At 41.2% G+C, this 21,425-nt stretch overlaps 2 protein-coding genes across 6 annotated transcripts in view; one reads left to right on the top strand and one right to left on the bottom strand.

The window, feature by feature from the left end:
* Positions 1-13,717, top strand: part of LOC110962927 (unconventional myosin-VI) — a 206,092-nt gene extending 192,375 nt beyond the window's left edge. For 3 of the 5 annotated variants that reach the window (XM_051960537.1, XM_051960540.1, XM_051960539.1), the window contains 3 exons: positions 634-660; positions 5,026-5,244; positions 9,733-13,717. In XM_051960537.1, the coding sequence (XP_051816497.1) occupies positions 634-660; positions 5,026-5,244; positions 9,733-9,932 (446 nt within the window). In that variant the 3' untranslated portion in view covers positions 9,933-13,717. The remainder of the gene's footprint in view (positions 1-633; positions 661-5,025; positions 5,245-9,732) is intronic. The other 2 variants (XM_051960538.1, XM_051960541.1) reach the window with 1 other exon arrangement.
* A 117-nt stretch (positions 13,718-13,834) lies between these two features.
* Positions 13,835-21,425, bottom strand: part of LOC110958029 (interphotoreceptor matrix proteoglycan 2-like) — a 69,506-nt gene continuing 61,915 nt past the window's right edge. The window contains exons 10-11 of the mRNA XM_051937033.1: positions 19,261-19,343; positions 13,835-16,027 (exon numbers count right to left, since the gene is read on the bottom strand). Of these exons, the coding sequence (XP_051792993.1) occupies positions 19,304-19,343 (40 nt within the window). The 3' untranslated portion in view covers positions 13,835-16,027; positions 19,261-19,303. The remainder of the gene's footprint in view (positions 16,028-19,260; positions 19,344-21,425) is intronic.

The following is a 21,425-nucleotide window of genomic DNA, read 5'->3' as shown; positions in this document are numbered from 1 at the left end:
GAAGGCTCTTCCTGACAAACTGTTCGCAGGACTTTCTGAAGAACTGGTGAAAATGGCCACTTACCAGATGTGAGAGTGGAACTGATTTCTGGTCAAGAAATGTTTTAATAGATTAACTGAACACTAATGACGTTCTGTGCCACCGAGGAATAAGATCGATCCTTTATACAGTCAGTGCTTGATTTTGTGAGATCTGTTGCGAAAAAGAAAAACAGAAAATCTCCATGCCGATCCTTTAGGGAGTTTACTGAACAGTCATACGGTTTTCTAACATTGCAGTGCAAAATTTCACATTTTTCCACATATTTTATCTTTAAAATGTAACTCTAAAAACATCCTAAAGTGTAAATATTTTGTCATTCGGAAACGTGACCCTTTTTATTCATCCATGTCACTTGTTCCTCTTCTTCCTGTCACCATACCTGAACACATCTTACATCTATTGAGACTATTAACATCGACACATGTGAACAGTGTTTCTGTGTTCATTCTTCTGTCTGCTCGGATTCATTACATGTTATCACATCTGTGTGAAAAAGAGAGTAATCGCATCTCACTTTGTTTGATTGTTGCTGCTGTCTTGCATCACCTCCTGCAGTGTACGTCCGTGTAACCTGGCATGTTTACTTTCAGATCATGCACCTCCTGTGAGAAAAGCATGTAAGTGGTCTTCTAGTGTGTAAAGCTACTAACCACAGAGCTACACCCCCTTACTCCCCCTTTATTAACCCCCCACCTCCCACCCAACATGGCACAGGTCTACTCTTAACTGGGATCGCTGGTTTGTGCTTTGAGCTGCTCGGTTTTGATGGAAAACTTCCCCTTTTTTCGGTGGTGGAGGAGGAGGGTTGATGGGTTTCTGTGGCAACCACTACCTGTACTGAGATGTGTGTGGAAGAGATTATTTGAACAATTTATTTTGAGGCACCGCCACAGCCGGCATTTAGTCTATATGAGCGGCGTGTCGGTGCTCGCTCCCGTCTCCCAACAGCCGTAATGGTTTGATAAAGAGCCGATGTTATTCCTCTGAGCTCTAAAGGCTGCTGGGATTGATACTCCCACTGTGAGGAATTCTCAAGGAAGAAAAATAGGGGGGAGAGAGGGAGAAGGACAGGGGGCTTTCAGGGCAGATTGCCTGGCTCGTGTTTGGCGGCAGATGATTGCATCACATTTAGGAGAGCATGACAGGAGGAAAAGGCCGCCGCACCCGCTGATTGGAAGAGAAACGCTGTAAAAGATGTCGTCGCTCGAGCAACGCACAGACGCTTCAGTCCATTCCCTCCTGACTTAATGAAGATTTGAGCTACATAACAGCCCATTCAACTGTGTCAGGCACTAATATCCTTATGTCCGCTGCAAATATTAAATTCTTAGTGGAGGTTGACTGACGAGGCTTTATTTGAAGGCTGATCATTGCAAGCTACATTTGGCAACGTTCAAAGTCATCAAAAATCATCCAGACGATGATGGAAAACTTCAGTGAAATCCAGAAACAAAAAGGTCACTTCACCAAATCGCAAAAAAATGAAAATGTTTTCCTACAACTCTCCGTTTAAATATCTTTGATAAGGTTTTAATATCTTCACTGCTGAGACACACAGTTAAAGTAAATGTCAACTGTTAAATTAATTGCCAACTAATTGATAAACATGAGGACAAAAAAATTTGAAATTCGTTGATTCAAGCTCCTCAAGTTTAAATCTCTTCTGGTTTCTTTGGGTTGTGGAGAAAACCATACATTTGAGTGTCATCTTGAGCTTTAGCAAACAAAACTCTCCTCATTTTCAAGTGTTTTACAAGCAAGACAACTAATCGGTTAGGGAGATAAAAATAATGGTTATCTACAGCTGTACCAACACGTGAAAGCTGCATCAAACATGACCAGGTTGAGCTGTTGAGATATCACAGAGCAAAAATTAGGTTGTTTTGTTGAAGATAACATGTTTCTCAAACCCACTGGCCAGTTTGGGGTTTCGGAGTGTTACAAAATCAAACTGCCGATAGAGACCGACAAAGTAATGGCATTCAGGGCCCCTGATTTCCAGTTTGTAACACCACAGAATATCACAGTAAAACTCATCAGCAAATTATTGGAGAGTTTGTAGTGCTTGAAGCTTGTATTGACAGGACAAGATTGTAACTGGTGAGCTAACAGCTAACATGCTAGCTGCACAGAAACAGGATTTTAATTGCTACTTTTTCTGCACTGCAAAATTGATCCCCTCTAGCATTTTGTTCTCACAACTGCACATCATTTAATTCAGTTCAATGATGGCAAAAAGCTCTATGGGCCACCAAACTTCCCAGCTCTCACTTAGCAGACTTGTTAGCTTGGATGCTAATGGACAATATATTCATACTTTATCACTTGGATGGTGCCTCAACTAATAAGTTACAACTTTGTACATTTAAAATTGATGTTTCTTCATTGAAATCCTGGTTGTGTGTGGTTGTTTTAGCGATTTGAATGAACTGACCCTTTACACTCTAAGAATCAGAGGCCTCTTGAAGAAGAATTAATCTCTATGGACTTCCATGTTTCTATCATTGGTTAAAACTGGTGAGATGTTTAATCTAAGCACATCACTTAGTGGGCCAGCATCAGCACAGTGAAAGTTTAATGCTCTGATGTAAGTTTGTTGTCAGCAAAGATAAAAAAAAATCAGAGGAAGTACAGAAACTTGAGGTGAAATCACTTAGTCGATTTGTTCGTGCCTCCGTTTGCGTCAGTGTTTGCTATCTGTACCCCGTGTTTTCGTCAGCCTTGAAGCCTGAATGCACCTCTCGACCCCTCATCGAGTCACCTCAGGCACTTTTGTAGCAGCAAGCCTGGAAATACGACAAGCAGTAATCAGAGTGAATGCAGCAGACTTAAGTTCAAGGGTCTCTGAAGAATACTTCTCCATTGCTGCTTCTATTTCTAAACAAAAGGGCTGATTTTGGGGTGTTCTTATTGGTGATGTTTAAGCGATTCTTAGTTTTCCTTCTAAATGTTGCTGATGCTGGGAGGTGAAGTTTGTTGGCTGGGTTCTTTTTCAATTTCTCGCCTCTTTGAAGGTGGTTTGAAGGCACATTTTGTGGGTGACTGTAGAGCGAAGTGTTGCTTTGAAACAGATGGTCCCACTCATTTGTTTGAGCAAAAAACTCATTTTAACAAGGTGTTTAAATCTTGGAATCAATAAACTGTGTTTTTAACACGTGAAAGAAGATACACGTCTTGTTTCCACTGCTCAGCTTGTGAAATTGGAATGAAAATTCAGTTTATTTCAGCACAAGCTGAACAGCATTAGAAACAAGTGATTTCCTTCATATAGTTGTCGATTTAAAAACTGAATACAAGATGGAATGACTTGGCAAAATGAACATTTTTGCTGGGTGCTGATTCAGTCTTCCTTTATCAAGTAGAGAAGCTTCTTCAATCTGTGTAGATTTGTACTTTATGCTCCACTTTGTAGAAAGATGCAAATGAAGTACGTTTTATGTTTCGCACATGTTTGCAAACCCCTTCATAAACATCTGCTGTGCTTTAGATCTCGCTGATTTCCTCCCTCTGTCATCAGCCCTGCTGTGATCTCTGCTGACCCTCCTCCAGCTCTAACAGCAGGACTCACTGACTACACTTAAATATGGAGACCAGGGAATGGCTTCATTATTCAGACCTGATGTGAGCACAGCAGAGCAGCCCTTCATGTTTACATGCAGCAGGTTAATGGGAAATGTGCCCACTGAATGGATGTTGAAGAGAATTCATTTCTCAGTTTGGTTCTTCATGATTGGGATTCTCTGTTCCATTTTTAGTTTGTTTTCTCATTTCACATGAGTCCTATTCCACTGCTCTCCCCTGTGTATTAATAACTGTAGAAATGATGCAAATGCAGCTTCAAAGTACTTTCAGGTGAAGCAAATTTACTGTTTGATGTTAATGCTACATTTTTAGATATCTAAGCTCATTTTAAAGGTCTTTTTTTAACACCACAAACTAAATTATATTCATATCCATTATACTGGAGTGGCTGAAGAAATCACAAACATCTCAAAAAGTACAAGACAGAGACCACCCAGATCAATGCTGGATTCACATCATGTCAGCAGAATGACACCAATCCTTCCCTGACCTGCAACACTGCCAAGCCAATGGAGATGTAGCCTAAAACATCATATGATGAACTCTGATTTAATGGCAAAGTTTGACATTCAACTTGCTTGTTACGAGTCTACTGACAAGTCAAATGCTTTTGTCATGTCTGTATTTTAATGTAAAGCTAAAGTAGCCCATTGTTTTGTACAGTTTGGAAATGTGATTAAGCAGCTAGCCTGTCCAAAAGGGAACAGAAGCCATCGACCAATACTTCCAAAGCTCATCTTCATTAGGGATGCTATTCAGTAATTGCTAATAAATTAATATCTGTCAATATGTAGCCAAATAAATGTATATTAAATGACGAGGCAGAAGACAAACAACATTCATGTCAGAAAATGTAATCTGCATTAGCTTTAGTTCATGTTTTCACCACCAGGTGGAACCTCTTGTTGTTTAATAACAGAAAGACTGCAGATAATTTGCTGTTTAATTCTGTAGTGACCTAAGGAAGACGGTTGCTTGGACTACAGGCCGTCCTGTGTTGGGATCAGAGAGCATTGTGTAGGTTTAGCTCACAATGGCCGCCATGAAAGACACTTCTGTGACTGCTAAGAGTTGCAAGAGCTCATATATTCAAGATTAAAAGGAACATATGTAACACAGCAGTCTTATGGCAAATGTCACATTTCTGTGTTGAAGATAGCCATACATTTTAGTGATTTATTGATTATTGTTTAATGACACTGCTCAATAATGGTTAAGGAACTTGTTTCCATCCATGGTCTCCATGCTGTATCTTAAATTAATACACAGGTTGACAAGCAGTTTAAAAGTAGATTTCCCATCACCTGCTTCCCAAGCTGCATGTGAACATGGCCGCTGACTGCTGATTGGTTGCTGTCGCCTGTACAAGACACCTCACTGTTTCTTCATCCAATCAACAGCCCAACAGAACCCAGCCCCGCCCATACCGGCCCGGCAATATGAGGTGGCGATGAACCGGCAGCAGCGCTACTTCCGCATCCCGTTCATCCGGCCGGGCGACCAGTACAAAGACCCCCAGGGCAAGAAGAAGGGCTGGTGGTACGCTCACTTCGACGGGCCCTGGATCGCCAGACAGATGGAGCTGCATCCAGATAAACACCCGATCCTGCTGGTGGCAGGTCAGTACCACACAGAGAGGGACGGTGGAGGGAAGCAGGGTTTAATACAGACAGTGATTAAAGAAAGGACTGACTGACAGACGCGAGGAAGGGAAGAAGATGTGAGGTAGAAAGGAGGGAGGATATTAGAGTAAAAACAAAATCAAGGAAAGGACAATGGAAGAATGTATTTTGTAATTGAAGGAGTAGGCATTAAGGAAAGAAAGTAAGGACTGATAACAGGGTAAAGGAGAAAGAAAGAAAGAAAGAAAAGAAGGACTGAAAGGAGGCTGAAGGAAGTAGAAGAGATGGGATAAGCAGATTCCTTTTCCAAAGATTAGAAATTTGTTGTACTGAGTTATGGTTGAAGATTTCCAGTGGATGAAGAACAGATGAAAACAAGCAAGAGAGGATCAAATAAAAGAGGGAAAGGAGAGGCGATAGCATGGAGTGAGGAGGAGAAAATCAATGAGTCGATTCTCTGACAGCCACAGAAACAGAGGAAATCAACAGTGGCACTTCATTGGTCGACTTTAATCAGTGTCCAGGACTGTGACTTTGTGCGAGTGCAGCAGATTGATCATCTCTGCTCATAATGCACCGTCAGGTCGTTCTCCACGGGGCAGCTGTAAAAACTGAGAGGCATTTATTTTTTAGGAGTCCTGTGTTGGACGTCTGATATGAATCATCCACCAGAATTAGTTAACTTCTCCTGCGAGGATGCTGGAAAAGGGTTCTTGTCAGCTCTCGTCTAAAGTGCACAGTCATGAGCACCACAGAGTATTCATGCTACTTGACTTGATGTATTCAGTTTGTGTTTTATATACACTACCATTCAAAAGGTTGGGGTCGCTTAGAAATGTCCTTATTTTGTAAAGAAAAGTTTTTTGTTTTTCAATAAAACGCCGTAGGTCGATGACGTCGTAAACCGAGAGCCCCCTGTAATAAGTTATACAGTATCTTTCAAATATTTTCAATGCTTTTATTTTGTATTTCACTGTTAAATATCCCCTTGATATCATACACACTGTTAATCAAACTGACTACATTTAAAGAATTAAAAAGGCAACTTTCCCCACAGATGGTTAAATTAAACGAAACCAATAAAAGCGTCGAAACGAGCTGTGAAATCACAGATTGGACCAAATGACGAGTCAAAACAACACTAAAACAAAAAAGAAAAAAACAGTTGTTTTGTTTACCCATCTGTCTGAGCATATGTGTGTGTTGATGAGTTCAAACATCACGACTCCTTCCAGTGTTTCTCTCCGCTTTATTTGACTTGCAGTCGTCTGTGGGTTGAGGAACGTTTGTGAGCTCTGGGTTTATGAAACCACGTCGCTGCACGGTGTGATTTAAACGCTGTGTGGTCGTCGGGTCTCGCACATCTCATATTGTAGAGAAATAGCTGGTGTTTTGCAGCAGCAGTATGTGGGTGAGTAACTGCCTCATGTGACACTTGGATAACACACTGCTGCTTCTTGTTATTGCCTTTACAGCTTCAGATGTTGTGTTTTACCGACTGAGACTAAATTTCGACTGTTGAGCGTGTTCAGGAGATGAAATATGGTGTCTACTGAAGTTTAGCTGCACCTGTTTTACTGGTTTTATTCAGACAAAATATAAAAAATGTATATCATCAATCAATTGGTGACATTTAAGCCTTATTTATGTAAATCTGTCTTCTTCCTATTAGATCAGATCTGAATAATTGTGTTTACTGGTGGAACTGTGGCAGGTTTTGTTTGGACAACAATGGAAGCTGGTATTTACTGTGGATTTTTTGTTTTACTTGGTTATTCAGACCATTTATCTCTTTATATTTGACATTTACGTGAAATATGATATGTAAAAATGTAACTTTTAGCATGCTAACTTTAATATATCAGCACACTGAAAACCTAAACAGAGTGATCTATGGTCCAACCCTTAAACTTTGAAATGAATTCCTGCTGAGGAAGTCAAAGAGACATGAGGGCTCCATTGTGGGCTTTTTGATACTAGTACAGGGGTCCTCGGTTTCCAATGTCCAATGTCCTCGACCTAAAGCGTTTCATCATTACATCAGAACTCATTATGTGGAAGTACTTTGCGAGCGGAGCGGATGACTACATCGTCAAGTGGCAGTATAAGATGGCTTTGTCTACACTAGCCAGTTGTACGCCACCTTGGATTGTGCTACATTCACTAACATTTTGCCCTTGTCACGAACGACGGTGGTAGAACCCAAGTGCAGATACCAACAGGCAGGCAACAGGTGTAAGTGGTGAAAACAGGGTTTATTAAACCAAAATCCAGAATCCAGTAGCAGAAAACAACACAAGGGACACGTACTCACAACAGTGATAATCCTCTCCTACAGGGAGGAACCAGCTGCGGCAAGTCCAAAAACACAGAGTCCTAAAAGGGTTGAGTCCACAAAAGAAAAACCAGTATTGACCAAAAGCAGTAGGATCCAGAGGGAGAAATCTTCAAAAGTCCAGAGTTGGTGGGAATCAGAAGGAGTGAGGGGAAAACCGTATATGGAACGGTCTGAGCTGTGATGCTCCCACACACAATGAGGGGAGCAGAGGATTTTTAAACAGAAAGGGGAAGGCAGGTGAATGGTGTTGGCTGATTACTCCTCAGCTGAGTCTCATGCTGCAATTAGCTGTCCTCCAGCAGGTAATCAGCTGGGAGAGAGAAAGGGAGACAGGGACAAAAACCAGGCAGGAGCCGGAACAGCATCCTGACAGGGGCAGGAACAAAAACCAGCCAGGAGCCGGGACGGCTTCCTGACAGCCCTTCATTATGGCTCCCAAGTAGTCTAGCTGCGCTAGACCCAGGTCTGAAGACGCAAGGGTCTAGGAACTCTTGACAGGGAGGAAGGCGGGCTAAAAGGTTGTCTTTCAAATCACTCTGCAGCATTTGGGTAGATATACAACCAATCAGCGCAACGAATAGGCTGACGTAGTTCCTAGAGCGCCGGAAATCAGAGGATGCGGGAGTTCGGTGAAGCCTTATTTATACAGTCAATGGGTCAGTGCCGTCCTTTGTTTATCTTTCAAGTTGAATTTTAGCTTCAAATTTTTAAGGGCTGTGGCCAAAGCCGAGTCGAAAGATAACTGTTTATTGTGCGCAGCCATCTTCTTGTCTGTCCTTGTTTCTATGGTTGTTTCCGGTTGTTTCTGTCAGAATCGTCACGCCTCTGTCGTCACTTAGTTACGCCCGCCTTCTGACTCTACACTTCATGGTGATTTGTCGGCCAGTTTTAGGAGCATCCAACCTCGAGGCTTACCGAGGGTAACTAGACCGACCCTGGCAGAGAATTAAATTTGTTGCCGTGGGTTGTCTAGCGCGGCTAGGCTAGCTCCCAAGCGTAAATAAGCTCTTCTGATGCTTCGAAGAAAAGGAAAGCCATTTCCATGTGTGCTGTCTTCACTGCAATGTAAAAGCTGCAGCTGTCAACTAGTTAAACTCATGCTTGCAAAATGAATCATGAGTCGTAGTGAACTTGACTTTAATGTGACTCTTGATACGCATTACAAACACAGCAAAAACTGCAGCAAAAACAGAGAAAGACGATGTTGCATGATCGGTACTCGACTTGTCAATTCGCACACCCCTCCTCCATCAGACGTTGCAAACCGATCGTAATGTGTGGCTCGCTCCGTTCTGTTATGTTTTGTCCGTTTGTCCCCTCGCCGTCGGATATTACGAACCGAATGTTCGCGCCCCCCCGTCGGGCGTTACAGACCGAACCAAATATCGGATATTCGGCATTAATCGGAACCGAATATCTGGAGCCCAGAAATTGCTATTTGGGCCAGTCCTGCTAAATAAATCCTTTTAAATTAACCAGTAAGCCCAAAAATGAAGTTAATTACTTATGACATTGCCTCTGTGGTATTACAAAGGAGAGAGCCATGCTCTGAACAGAGCGTGCTCGGAACAGGGTGAAACACCAATGAACATCGGCATTGTTAGATCAAGTTGTAAAAACAGTGCAATATATTCTGTTATTTTCTTGTAAAATGACTCATACATTCATGAAAGCCATTGTTATTCATTACTTTTATGAAGAACTGATCAATATTGTGACGCACATAACGGCTTTGTTTACATTTTATCCAGAGTTCTGACTTACGGCGAAAATTGATTGTAGGAACAGAACTTCGACATAAGTCAAGGACCCCCTGTATCGGATCTTTCTGTAAGTTCGTACATCTGCAGATGTACGAACTTACCAAAAGGACTTGTCCATAGTTCACAGTGAAGTCAGTGATATAGAAGCATGGTTGTCCTGCACTGCACAAAGAAGACTTGTGGTGATTTTCTAACATTAAGTTATTCTGAAAAACCAGCTAAGAAAACAGTCTTTGCCATGTGGAAGTTTAGCAGACCTGCAGGGATAGACCTAATGTGTTTGCTTTCAGTTTTGAGGCAAATATTGCATTGAAAACAAAATCAGATTTGCCGATCATTAATTGTCAATTCAAAGCAAAATGCGGACTGTGTCTCCTCTCACAGGGAAGGACGACATGGAGATGTGCGAGCTGAGTCTGGAAGAAACGGGCCTGTCGAGGAAGAGGGGCGCTGAGATCCTCCCCCGGCAGTTTGAGGAGATCTGGGAGCGCTGCGGCGGCATCCAGTACCTCCGCAGCGCCATCGAGAGCCGGCAGGCGCGACCCACCTACGCCACAGCCATGCTGCAGAGCATGTCTAAGTGACGGGGCCCGGGGCTTCGCATGCAAACAAAGGGACGAATGCACCAGCTACCTGACACAGATGGCGTCTGAGCGCACTGCACCAGGTTCTGACTGCAGGGCATTCAACGCGGGTTTTCTCAACTGTCCTTTTGTTCCTCTTGTGTCGATAAGTTTTTGTTCTTGCGGGCTTTCAGTTCCTCGATGGGCAGGGAAGTTTTGCATTGAACCCTATGCAGAAAAAATCATACTAAATGATCACATCCGGTTGTTTTCCAAGGAATTCTGTTTTCTGTAACATTTCTGCAAGTCTAACTATGAGGCCTTAATACTACTTTAACAGGGTTTAATTGCCGAAAAGTAGGACTTTTTTTTGTTTTTTGTTCAAAGCTGCCTCCCCAAACCAGAAAACTTTTAATTCCTCTGTAATTATGCATTCCTGATGATTACACTGAAGTCTCACTGGTGTGTCGCTTCCATCTTAACAGCTAGCTGGTGATCCCTCTCCGACTTAAAACCTGCTGTTTACATTGTCTTCATGTGGTTCTTACAGGGCAAAAAAAAAACTTGCACAAGGAGTTGTCAGCTCTCACCATGAGGCAGTGCTGCATGAGTGTCAGATTATTCCACTCGTAATTAAGTCCAATATTTGCTAATACTTTTTTATTTTACCTTATGTCTTTCCAACCGAATGTAACTCGAGACCTCGTTGATTTGTTTATGTAGTGATTCTTTTTTTTTTCTCTTCTCATTATGTGTGATTTAAATTAGTAAAGCTAATGAGAAAGGTCCAAAAATGTCTGACTTTGAGACCAAACGTCGCTCTTAACACTGAACCCTGGTTGGGTTTTTTCGTCTTGAGCAGCTCCATGATTAGTTTCTGTCTGTGTTCATCAAGCAAAGCAGAAAATGTGAATCAATTATGCAACTGCTGAGATAAAACTCCACACGTTGCTGCTGTTTCAGAGCAGATCAGCGCTGCAAAAAAATATCCTCGACAACTCAGCCATGCCATCTTTGAAGTCTTCAAATTTGATCTTTTTGGTAATTTGCCAATGCTGTGAATCCCCTGGGAGTTTCACTCATTTTTCATTGACGTTATCTTTGCAAAATAAATCATTCCATCGGGCTGTTTGTTTCAAAATGTCATTTGATTCCTGAAAATTTCATGTCGATTGGCCATTTTCCTGCTGTGTGAGCTATCAAGCATGTCATCAACTGTACAATGCACTTGTACTCAGCCTTTAACTGGAACGTTCACTGAATATTTTCTATACAGCAGGTACAGTACATGCAGCCGGCAGTGATATCACTGCTGGAATGTAGAAGTTTATTTTTGAAAGAACAGTTTCTACTCCAGTGGCTTGGGCATGTGAGGTCGCTCAGAGAAGCAATAAACCACGCAAAGTAAGCTACGAAGAAAATCCAGGTCTCCTCTGACGTGTATATAAAACACAATAGACAATCTGTCGTGACGTCACACTGCGTTCTTTCCCTGAGGCTGCTACGTTTCCTGAGCTTTCTGTTCCCTTTGATGCTCCCCACAGGAAAAGGTGACTTAGATTGTCTGACAGCATGAACATCCGTCTTATTGAAAAGTTGCTGATCGCCTTTACAGACGGCATTAACATGCAGGAACGCAGGCTTAGAAATCAATAGAGTCAAAGCGCCCAGGGAGTGTTCAAGGTCTGTGACAGCAAAGACAGAAAGTTCTGATTTGGTGTTCTGCAGGTCAACAGACAGCTGCACACGCGTGATGAAACTGGACAGATCTGACTGAAAATGGCTGTCAAAATATGAATTCAGTTCAAACCAAACATGTCTTTATGTTCTTGATCTGCAAACTGCCAAATCAGTGAAGATTTGTATGTCTGACGCTGGGTTTATACAAGAAATGAATCAATACATCTTTCTACAACAACACAACTAATGGACGGAACTGTTACCCAAATGCGTCGAGCTCATTTTCTTTCAACACATGCCTGTTATGACACTGACCCTGTTTTAGATAAAGACTGTATTACAATATGAAGTAACTCCATGCTGTTGTACAGTCACTGATTGCGTTGGAACAATGGTTCTAACCTAGATGTCTGGAATAGCATTCGAACCAAATTGAAGCCCCTTCTACAGTCGCCCATTGAAACACAAATCCTTAAATATGCGCTCAGCTTGTTTGGAAAAGCAACCAAAAGCAGCACTCAGGGTATCTGCAAGTCTCTAAAAGCACTGAATTCAGTTCCCTCCAAGTCCTTAAAAAGGTAATAAAAGTCTTGAAATTCATCTACAGAAACCTTGATTATTTTTCCTTCCCTGCTGCAGACAGTAACATTAGTTAAACGTGTTTGTATGTGACTGCAGCGTTCAGTTATTGTGCTGCAGGAGGCTGCTTGATCCTTTTCTATGGAGTTTCAGTAAAGTACCATCACTACAGTAGAAAGCAGAATCACCAGCTCACAATGGACAAGTCAAGATTTTTGTGAGAATTCATTTATCTGGGTTCAAGTTAAGTTCCCTGCCATGATATTTAACCATAAATTACCATTACACACCTCTGGAAAGTGCAGAAAACATCAATAAGTAATGGTAGGCCTAATTGGCCCCATAAGTTTAATTGTGAAAGTGGTAGTGGTGAATACTGCAGAAGCAGATGTAATATTGGAGTAATTACCAAGCTGTAAATAGTTTTCTTGTCAACTTCCAAGTTCTTTTGACTGTGGAAGTCTGGTTTTTCTGAAAACTTGCCACATAATGATATAGAAAAGTGCCTGAAAACTCCAAAAAACAAGGACAACTTTCACCCACCAAAGACCAAATGAACCAAAACTGAATGGATACAGTGTCATTGCATCAACTTAATTATGTGAAGGCTCAGAAGTTGCTCCCATCCATCCAGTATTTCCTCCAATCCAATTTATACAGAGTTGTGAACGTTGTTACAATACATCAAAGTGTCCAGCAGCACCGCAGCTGAACAGCTAGGCAGGGTGACAGGTGGAACAACTGGATTTTACTGTGAATTCTGGTGTAAATTTTCAACAAAAAAAAAAGCACAAGTATGAAGAGCTGTGGTCCAGCTGGAAACCTGAGCTTTGTGGACGAACATTTCAAACATCTGAAAATGAAGTGATGACCATTTCATCCTCCATCAGTCAGGATAGGAAGTTAAATCACCATAAAATCCTTTATGACTCCAGGTAACGTGTAGTTAGCTTTGGTTATAACACTAATCGTTGAGTAAAGTGACCAGTAGCACTTGTTCTGGCTCGATTGTGGATGTTTCAGTTACACATTCAGACATCACTGTTGTACACTGTAGTTCAGACGCAGTCTTCACCTTGAAATCGAACGTCTTCTTTTGTCCAAGTCTCCATTTTCTTTGCTGGCTTTTCTCTTTGTCCTCCTGTTTATGACTCTAGTTGCTGGCACAACTTCTGACATCAAACACAGACAGTAAAGAACAACAACACTTCAAATTGTAAATGACATGTAGGACATGAAGTTCAAAATGTCAGGATGAATGTTTAAACAAGATGCGATGAGTTTTTCCTGCATGTTAATGTTCGAGTGTGAAGGGGCCACGTTGTAAACTTTGCCTGAGATCAAGACCTCAGTATTAGTTTTAACACCAGACTGACGACCTCGAAGTATTTCCCCAAATGTACAAGAAAATGTCGTGAATTTGCTACGGTCCGTTTCTCGCCACACATTGCAATCATTCCTCGGGAAGCACTGCCTTTGTCCACTGTCCATTTTTCTAACGCTGATCTCTCTTAACACATGAATAAATGCATTCCATGTTTCACTCACCTCTCTGCTCTTTCTTTGACTTCAGTGATGCTTCTGGAAAACACAACCTGAAAAGTGATTTTTTTCTTAAATGAAGCAAAACTGTTTTGTTTTTTTTTTTGTTAAATAACAGTTTGTATTTCCAGCTATTGTTTGCGAAACTCAACACATAAAATAATCGTTTAACACTTTACATAAGAAAAGTCCACATTACAGTCATTGGGTTTGTCCCAGAAGCAGCAAAAAAAAACATCAGTAGATGTGTTGACTCAAAGTACAAGAACAGCGACAGATTATTTACATGGAGTGTACAAGAGAATACAATGATGATATTTTGAATCTATGAACTCATGAACAGACAACTAATCCAAGTGAAGGTACATGTGAGCTAAATTAAACCTGAGCTACACATTTTGGTACAGGATACTACCCAACAAGATGTAACGTCTGTGACTGTAATGGATGGTAGGGGGTCAAGTCAGGTGGTTTCCTCTGCAGAATCAACTTCCAAATGTTATGCCATCTGTAATCCTACTAAAAATATGAGTTGTTAATGTTCACACAGCTATGTTTGGTCTGGCTTTCCTGTTTTCAAAACCATAATATAGGTCGAGGTCAGCATGAACGGGTTTAATAATCCACAGAAGTTCCGAAGCCAGGAAAGAGAAACCAGTTTATTACTGGCACATGAACATAGAACAATATAGGTGTCCTGTTGAACTTTTTTAAAAGTTAATCCACACAGTCCAACCAGTTGGATTCCAGAAATTTCAGTGGCCCTTATACAATTCAAAATAAAAAGAACTATGTTTCATACCCAAGGTGCTCCCATATCTTTAAGTCATGTATAATGTTCTTCACCAGAGGATAGATTTTGCTCAGTATCCTTAGACATATGGTGCAATCCTATTAACAGCGAAGTAAAAAAAAAATTGTATGTAATCATCGAGTTGCAGAACACACTAAACTACTGAATCTAACTGTAAATGTTAATGATTTGTGGCTGCTGTTAAACTAAATGTAATGAGTTTATGTTGTGCATTTTCTAACTTCCAGGACAGACTATGGGCTTCAGCCATACCAGCAGCACAGCTCTACAGATGCCATACCCACTCGCCATTTTTATCAACAACTATTGGATAAATTTCCATTAAATTCTCTGCAGACATTCATGGTCCCCTGAGGATGGATCCCAGAGACCTTAATGATCTCCTGACATTTCCTCCAGCATCTACATGAGATTGATATATTTGGTTTTGAGGGAAATATCTCATCAGCTACAGGACTGTCTGTCACAAACTTTGGTTCAGACATTCCTGTTTCATGTAGGGCAAAAAGTAATAACTTTGGTAATCCTTTGACTCTTCCCATATTTGATCTAAATTTCAATACTGCAAAACTTACTCCATACAGCCTCAGATGCGATATGTTAGCATGCTAGCACACAGCGTTAAAGTTGTGGTTTTTTAGCAGGGTGGTAATGCTCCTCATCCTGCGCTCTTACATTACCATTCCAAACCAGGGGATTGGAACAAGATGAAAAAACCTAAAGACTGATTAAGGGGATAATAAGTCTAATAAGGGATGTGAGTAAGAATATATAGTGGATGATTTCACCTCCAAATGTCCTTCAAATCAAACCATGGGAGGGAAATAAACTTTTAAAGTTGGTTAAAGTTCCAGAAATCCTGTCCACGTGGAGAGAGTAGCCTGTACTGAGGGGTCATGAGCAGATATGACTTGGTTTTCAGGGGTCACAAACCAAAATGATTAGAATCCTTCTGCCTCATTTCCATATTGATCGCTACTGCAGCTTCAGTATATGTAAGGTTTAGGTGTGCAGAGTGTCTCTATTATTTATCTAGAAAAGCTCATTCATAAATTTTGAAATAATTTGGGGGAACTGTGACCAACAAAACCAAATCTAATGTGAGGTCTCTTTTTGATTCAATACCTGGGAGAGCGATGCAATGATTTCTTACCATTTGACACCAGACTTGACCAACCTGTTCACTACAGACACACACAGAGTCAGCAGAGATGCACAAAAACAGTCCAGAGTCAATCAATATCAATCCGATCAATGTGGTGGAGTCGTCCACTGAGCTCCTCTTCATTGTCAGCTGCAGACGGTGGCTGTCCAACAGTTTTAAAGTGGCCTAAACGCCTGTTTCCCCAGAAGGGAGATGATCCTCTGATATGAAGCTCTGAGGAAGTTTGGAAGCCAACAGTTTGTCCTGAAACCTCCTCAGCTCCACTTCAACTCTGATTTTTAAGCCAATGAATAAAGGAGTCCCGAGTTCCTGCTGCTGAGTCCTGTTTCATGGAGTCTGTAGGGAGATGAAACAGCATTAAAGGAGCATTTCACCAGTTTTTCAAGTCAGTCAGTTCATTTGTCATGGGGACTTGGGCTTGAGGAGCAGAGGTTTAGAGCTGTTAAAGTGTTAAAAACTTGGCTGACTCAATCCTTTATTTCCCATAATGCCACGAAGCAGTCTATTTTATTTTCTCCAAAAGAGATTGCTTGAATGCCTTAAATGATTTACAGTATATAACAGTGAGTAGACTATGGTCAAATGATTGAAAACTGTGCTACCTTATTGCAGCTGGATTACTTCGAAGTTCTGCAGTAGGTTATTTGCTCTTTTGTCAAAATAAAAACAAACAGTTCACATTAACAGTATTAAAAAAAAACACAGGCACCACAGTATGAGCTCAGTGTAACATACTTTTAATGTCCACCTTTTTTGATTCTCCTCACCATGAAAGATACCAGAGCTGCACAAATGTCTGCTGAGATGTTCTGCCATTGTTCCGAAACTATTTTTTCAGATTCTCTTTGTTGGAGGGCTGTGTTGCTCTTTTTTCTCTTTAAAATACCCTCCAGGTGTTCTACTGGATGAAACATGCTTGTACAGTTCATAGTTTTCAGTTTTTCTTCTTTTGAAACTCTTGTGTCTCTTTGGCGGTGTGCTTTGCATTGTTATAATGCTGGAATCATTCTCTTCTGCCAAGCTTCTGCAGACTGGGAGTCATCTTGTCAACTAGTATTATGGTGCATCCACAGGCATTTGTGGTGCCATCGATAGTCATAGAAGAAAGTATTGGCAACCCTGGAATCTTTCCAGAAAATACACCATTTCTCCCAGAAATTGTTGTAATTACAAATGTTTTTGGTATACACGTGTTTATTTCCTTGATGTGCATTGGAAAAACACGAAAAAAGCCAAAATGGACATGATTTTAAACGAAACTCAAAAATGGACCGGCATAATTGTTGGCACACTCAACTCAATATTTGGTTGCACACCCTTTGGGAGAAATAACTGAAACCAGTGGCTTCCTATAACCATCAACAAGATTCTTACAGCACTCATTGCTGGTCACTTCAAAACTCGCCAGCGCTTTGTCTCCAACCATTTGGATAAATGTCTTCTCCTTTACATCTTTTGCACTTATGCAACCCTAAATCACGATACTCCCACCTCCATGCTTCCCTGTCAGGATTCTGCATTCACTATGGTAGTCCTGGCCACATTCACACCATAGAAAGTTCTGCTATATAATGCCCTTCACACTGTCTGAGCTCTAAAGTTTTCATTGACAACCAAAGTCTGAAGCACCTGCCCATCTGTTTTTCAGAGCTACATTGTTAAACTATTGTACTCTCTGTGGTATAATTTTGGGAGACAACCAGTCAAACTGTCATTCGTGGCACTGTGACTGTCCCTACCTCTAATGATTACTACTGTAGCTCTGTTTTGACTGATTTTTAGTTGGCCACCAACCTTCATGTATCCATGATGCAGACATGCAGATAGACAGCCCATAGGTCCAAAACTGAGAAAGGTCTGATGTTCACAGGTCAGGTCAAAGATAGACTGATTAGACAGCACAAGTTTACTCCGTCCTGTTTCAGTGATCACTGCTTTACTAACTTGTGTGACGGTGATCACAGGTGTATTCACTTTTGTTGTACTTTCAACTTTGTAAAGTGTTTGTTTTTGATTTTTTCATCAGAGGGAACACTTTTCTTGCCAACGTAGATGGAATCATTTGACTTCCAAGTGATTTTGCCCAAGAGTGTGGTCACTTCTATAGTATACCGTCTATGAAATATAAAGTTAAGCTTGATAAACTTAATGGAAATAAGCAGTTGAGCTGTATAACACCCCAAGTGCCAGCGGGGAACTGTTTTAACTAGCTGAATCTCATTAACACTGATAACCTGATGAGCTGCATTAGGATCTGTCTGAATGAACTCAGGTGTCAACTGTTGATCAACCATGTTTTGCTCATGTCACAATAGCCAGAGATAGTCTGATCATCACTAGGTTTTTAGTTAGTCGTGTTTATTAACAGCTGTTGATCCACAGAAGCTCCCTGAAACCATTATTGGATTTTTACCGCCCGGCAAAACTGTGTTTGCCGGAAGGTATTGTTTTCACCTGCATGGTCTTGCTTGCTTGCTTGCGTGTTTGTCTGTAACACTTTGGTTTCCGCACGATAACTCGATAAAATATTGATGTAGCCTCACCATATTTGGTACACAGGTGTACCATAATAAGACACAGGTCAAGTTCGAATTTGGTGACCATGACCTCATTTTCAAGGTCACAGGGGTCATCTTTGTCGCCGGGCGGTCCAAGTTTGGTAAAACTTCTTGTTTGTTGTTGTTATGTTTAATTGTATGCTAAGCAGTGGACAAATGTAAGACTTTTACGCCACTTTTACACGTGACACCGCATTTTGATAATTACCAATCAGTTGAAAATGTATCAGTTTGCAGATCACTATGCTATAAAGCATTACCAATGGTTTTAGTCCCCTAACTGTGGACCCATATTGCTGGTTCCTGTCATCAACGCTACTTCAGTGATGCAGTTTCCCTTCTCAGTGGTAAACTTTCCCGCCCTTCCAGGGCTTTAGCTTATCTGTCTAAATGTGCACAGGGCGATTCAGGAGTCAACAGAGCAGACAGAACAAAGACTTCAGGTGTGGCAGCCTGGTGGCTACTACAATCCAGCGTTGTGTTTTATTGTCTCTTTTAAAGAAGAGGTACTGACATTTTTGTCCCAAGCAGAAACAAATGAGGCATCCTGAACCTGCCTTGAAGCTTGGTGGTCACTCACACCCCAAAAAGGATCACAGAGGAGCAGCTAATCACTGTGAGGTGAGACATGGACAGTTTCTGCTCCACAGCAGTCTTGACATTCGGTCCTCCTCTGTCCTTTGGGAGCCGTAATTACTCAGCATTGAGCATTGTGTCGGCTTAAGCACACAGTAGCTCTGAACTAATTTGGTTTCAGAGTGGCAGGATTGATTACAGCTCAGCAATTTGTCGACATAAAATAATCACAGTATGCTCAGGTGTTTGTGTTTGGGTTTAGAGGTAATCTTAAACTAGAAGGGGCGGGCGGTTCTCTGCACCATCTGATAACAGCATCACCTCAATCAGCTCAAATTTATACCCTGAAGCCTTGCTGAGTGTGCATGATGTACATGACTGTACACGTGGGATTTACCCAGAACAACCTCGCACCTGAAAGTAAGCCCCTCTTACCTTTTGTAGTATTCTCAGGTGCCGTCCGATCCAATATATTTTCTTAACTGGCCAGGCCTGGGAGGCTATAGCCATTTTTGTGTCTGTGAAAAAGAAAAATGAGGCAGGTGTGAAAGCAAAACTGCAGCTACAGCAGCTCTGCACATGCACTGAAACCAGAGGGAGGACTCCTCTTGTCTTTGTGTTCATAAAAAGAGATTCAGAGATATCAGAGAGGATCTGAAAATACTGCAAACGTGTCTATATACGATAGACCCAAAGAGGATAGACAGAAAAAAAGCATTCCAGCAAGGAAATCATATGGACTGTCAGCAGATTATATAAGCTAACATTATTTATGTTTACGTCCTGTGAGAAGCACTTCATGTCTGAACGTGAAAATGCCATCAGCGCCCCCCCGACTGATCTGAAGCTTTTCCTTCAGACACCTGCACGGAATGAAACGGTCTCTTCTGCATCGCTGAGTTAAAAACAAGCAGATGTTTGGCTCCTGTGAGGACGAAGCTTCAGAGACACTCAACATTATTATTTTACGCTTCAGAAAACATGATTTCTTTAACAACGCGATGAGCTCTTAATCATACTGGTTTCATACTGGTGATCTGATCAAATCTGAAACCCGATTGAACTGGAAATACTCTCTTTTACTGAGTGGTCATTTTACCTAATTAGAGTCTATTGGCAGCATATCGCTGTTTAATACATGTTTATAACACCTTATAGTGCAATTGTAAGCGGATATCAGTGTTTATTACTGTACTGCTACCATATCTATAGGTTTGTATAGATAAAAAAACTGATAATAAATGATGATTATAATATGAAAAGGTTCTTAACAGTAGATGCAGCAAATCTGGGACAGATTGGAGCAGCAGGTACTACTTCTCTTTTGTATAGCAACAGAGTGAAGGTGTTTTGTTCCAGAAATTCCCAGTCCTCTACAGTTATCAGTGTATATAATGGAATGAAACTAAATTACAACATGTGTGAAGCTGACTTTCTTGAAACTCAGCAGCCACATGCAATGACGTGCATATTCAGCTGGCGTTCATGGCTGAATTAGCAGGTGATCTGGTCAGGCAGCAGGTTTTACCAGGTAGAGGTCCTGAAAATAGTGAGCAAAATGTTCACTCTACACAACTAATTTGTAGGGCTGGCCCGAATAGCAACTTCTGGGCTCCAAATATTCGGTCCCAGTTAATGACGAATATCTGTATATTCAGATATTTGGGTCCAGCCCCACTAATTTGTGTTTCCTTTCAGGTAGTCTAAGTTTGTTTGCAAAAGGGTTTTTGGAACGATGCAGGGAGCTTGCGCTTTTTGCTGTTTAGTGCGACTTCTGGTTTCTTTGAATCTCTACATTTGAGGTGGAGAATACAAAGTTGGCCTGACCCACACAAACACAGTAGGCATATGAATGTGCAATAGAGCAGGCTGAAATAAACTGTGGACAGATAAATCCAGCAGCATTTATTGTGGAGCAAAGTGCAAACCTCAGATCATTGACACAAGGGCAAGCCCAGAGCAGGATTAAACTACAGATCAATGGTTTATCAAGAGGCCGTTTTGCTTCTAGGGAGGAATTCCTGATGTGAATTTAATAAAAGTAATCTCCCTCTTAGCAATGGATTGTGTCAAGCTGCATTTGCACTCTGATAACACTCAAAGCTAGAGGAGGAGGAGAAGTTGGTTTTGGGGCAATAAAAAGATACAGGAATCCCTGTAGTGTCACTGTGCTTTATATGTTTCTTTATATCTGTTGTACCTCAGCTGACTGAACTCCACTGATCACTCATACCCAAATGCATAATTAGCTACTTGTTGTCTCACTTGTGTCCCATTGTTTTGTTTCTCATTGGTTGTGGCTGGAGTTTCCAGTGTTAAAGTAAACCTTCCAGTAATGCATTGCTATGACACTGCTGCAAAGAGAGTTTTCTCATAGCTGCCTGCACACTTCCACTGTTATCTCTGCCAGGATTTAGAAATTTAGTTCTAAAAACCTGCTATTCTTTTATTCAGTCATCAACCAGTCAGAGTCAGGATAAACTATTTATCAAAAGTTTTGCAAACGGCTGTTATGAGTCTATGCTGCTCTGATCACTGTGTATCCTCTGATGGTGCCACAAGAATGAAACTGCTTTACACTTCCTCTTTTTTTTGCTTCT

The sequence above is a fragment of the Acanthochromis polyacanthus genome, chromosome 16 (assembly GCF_021347895.1).
Source record: "Acanthochromis polyacanthus isolate Apoly-LR-REF ecotype Palm Island chromosome 16, KAUST_Apoly_ChrSc, whole genome shotgun sequence".
NCBI classification, from domain to species: domain Eukaryota; kingdom Metazoa; phylum Chordata; class Actinopteri; family Pomacentridae; genus Acanthochromis; species Acanthochromis polyacanthus.
Note: the sequence above shows the minus strand (reverse complement) of the source record. Positions and strands in the feature narration are given on the sequence as shown.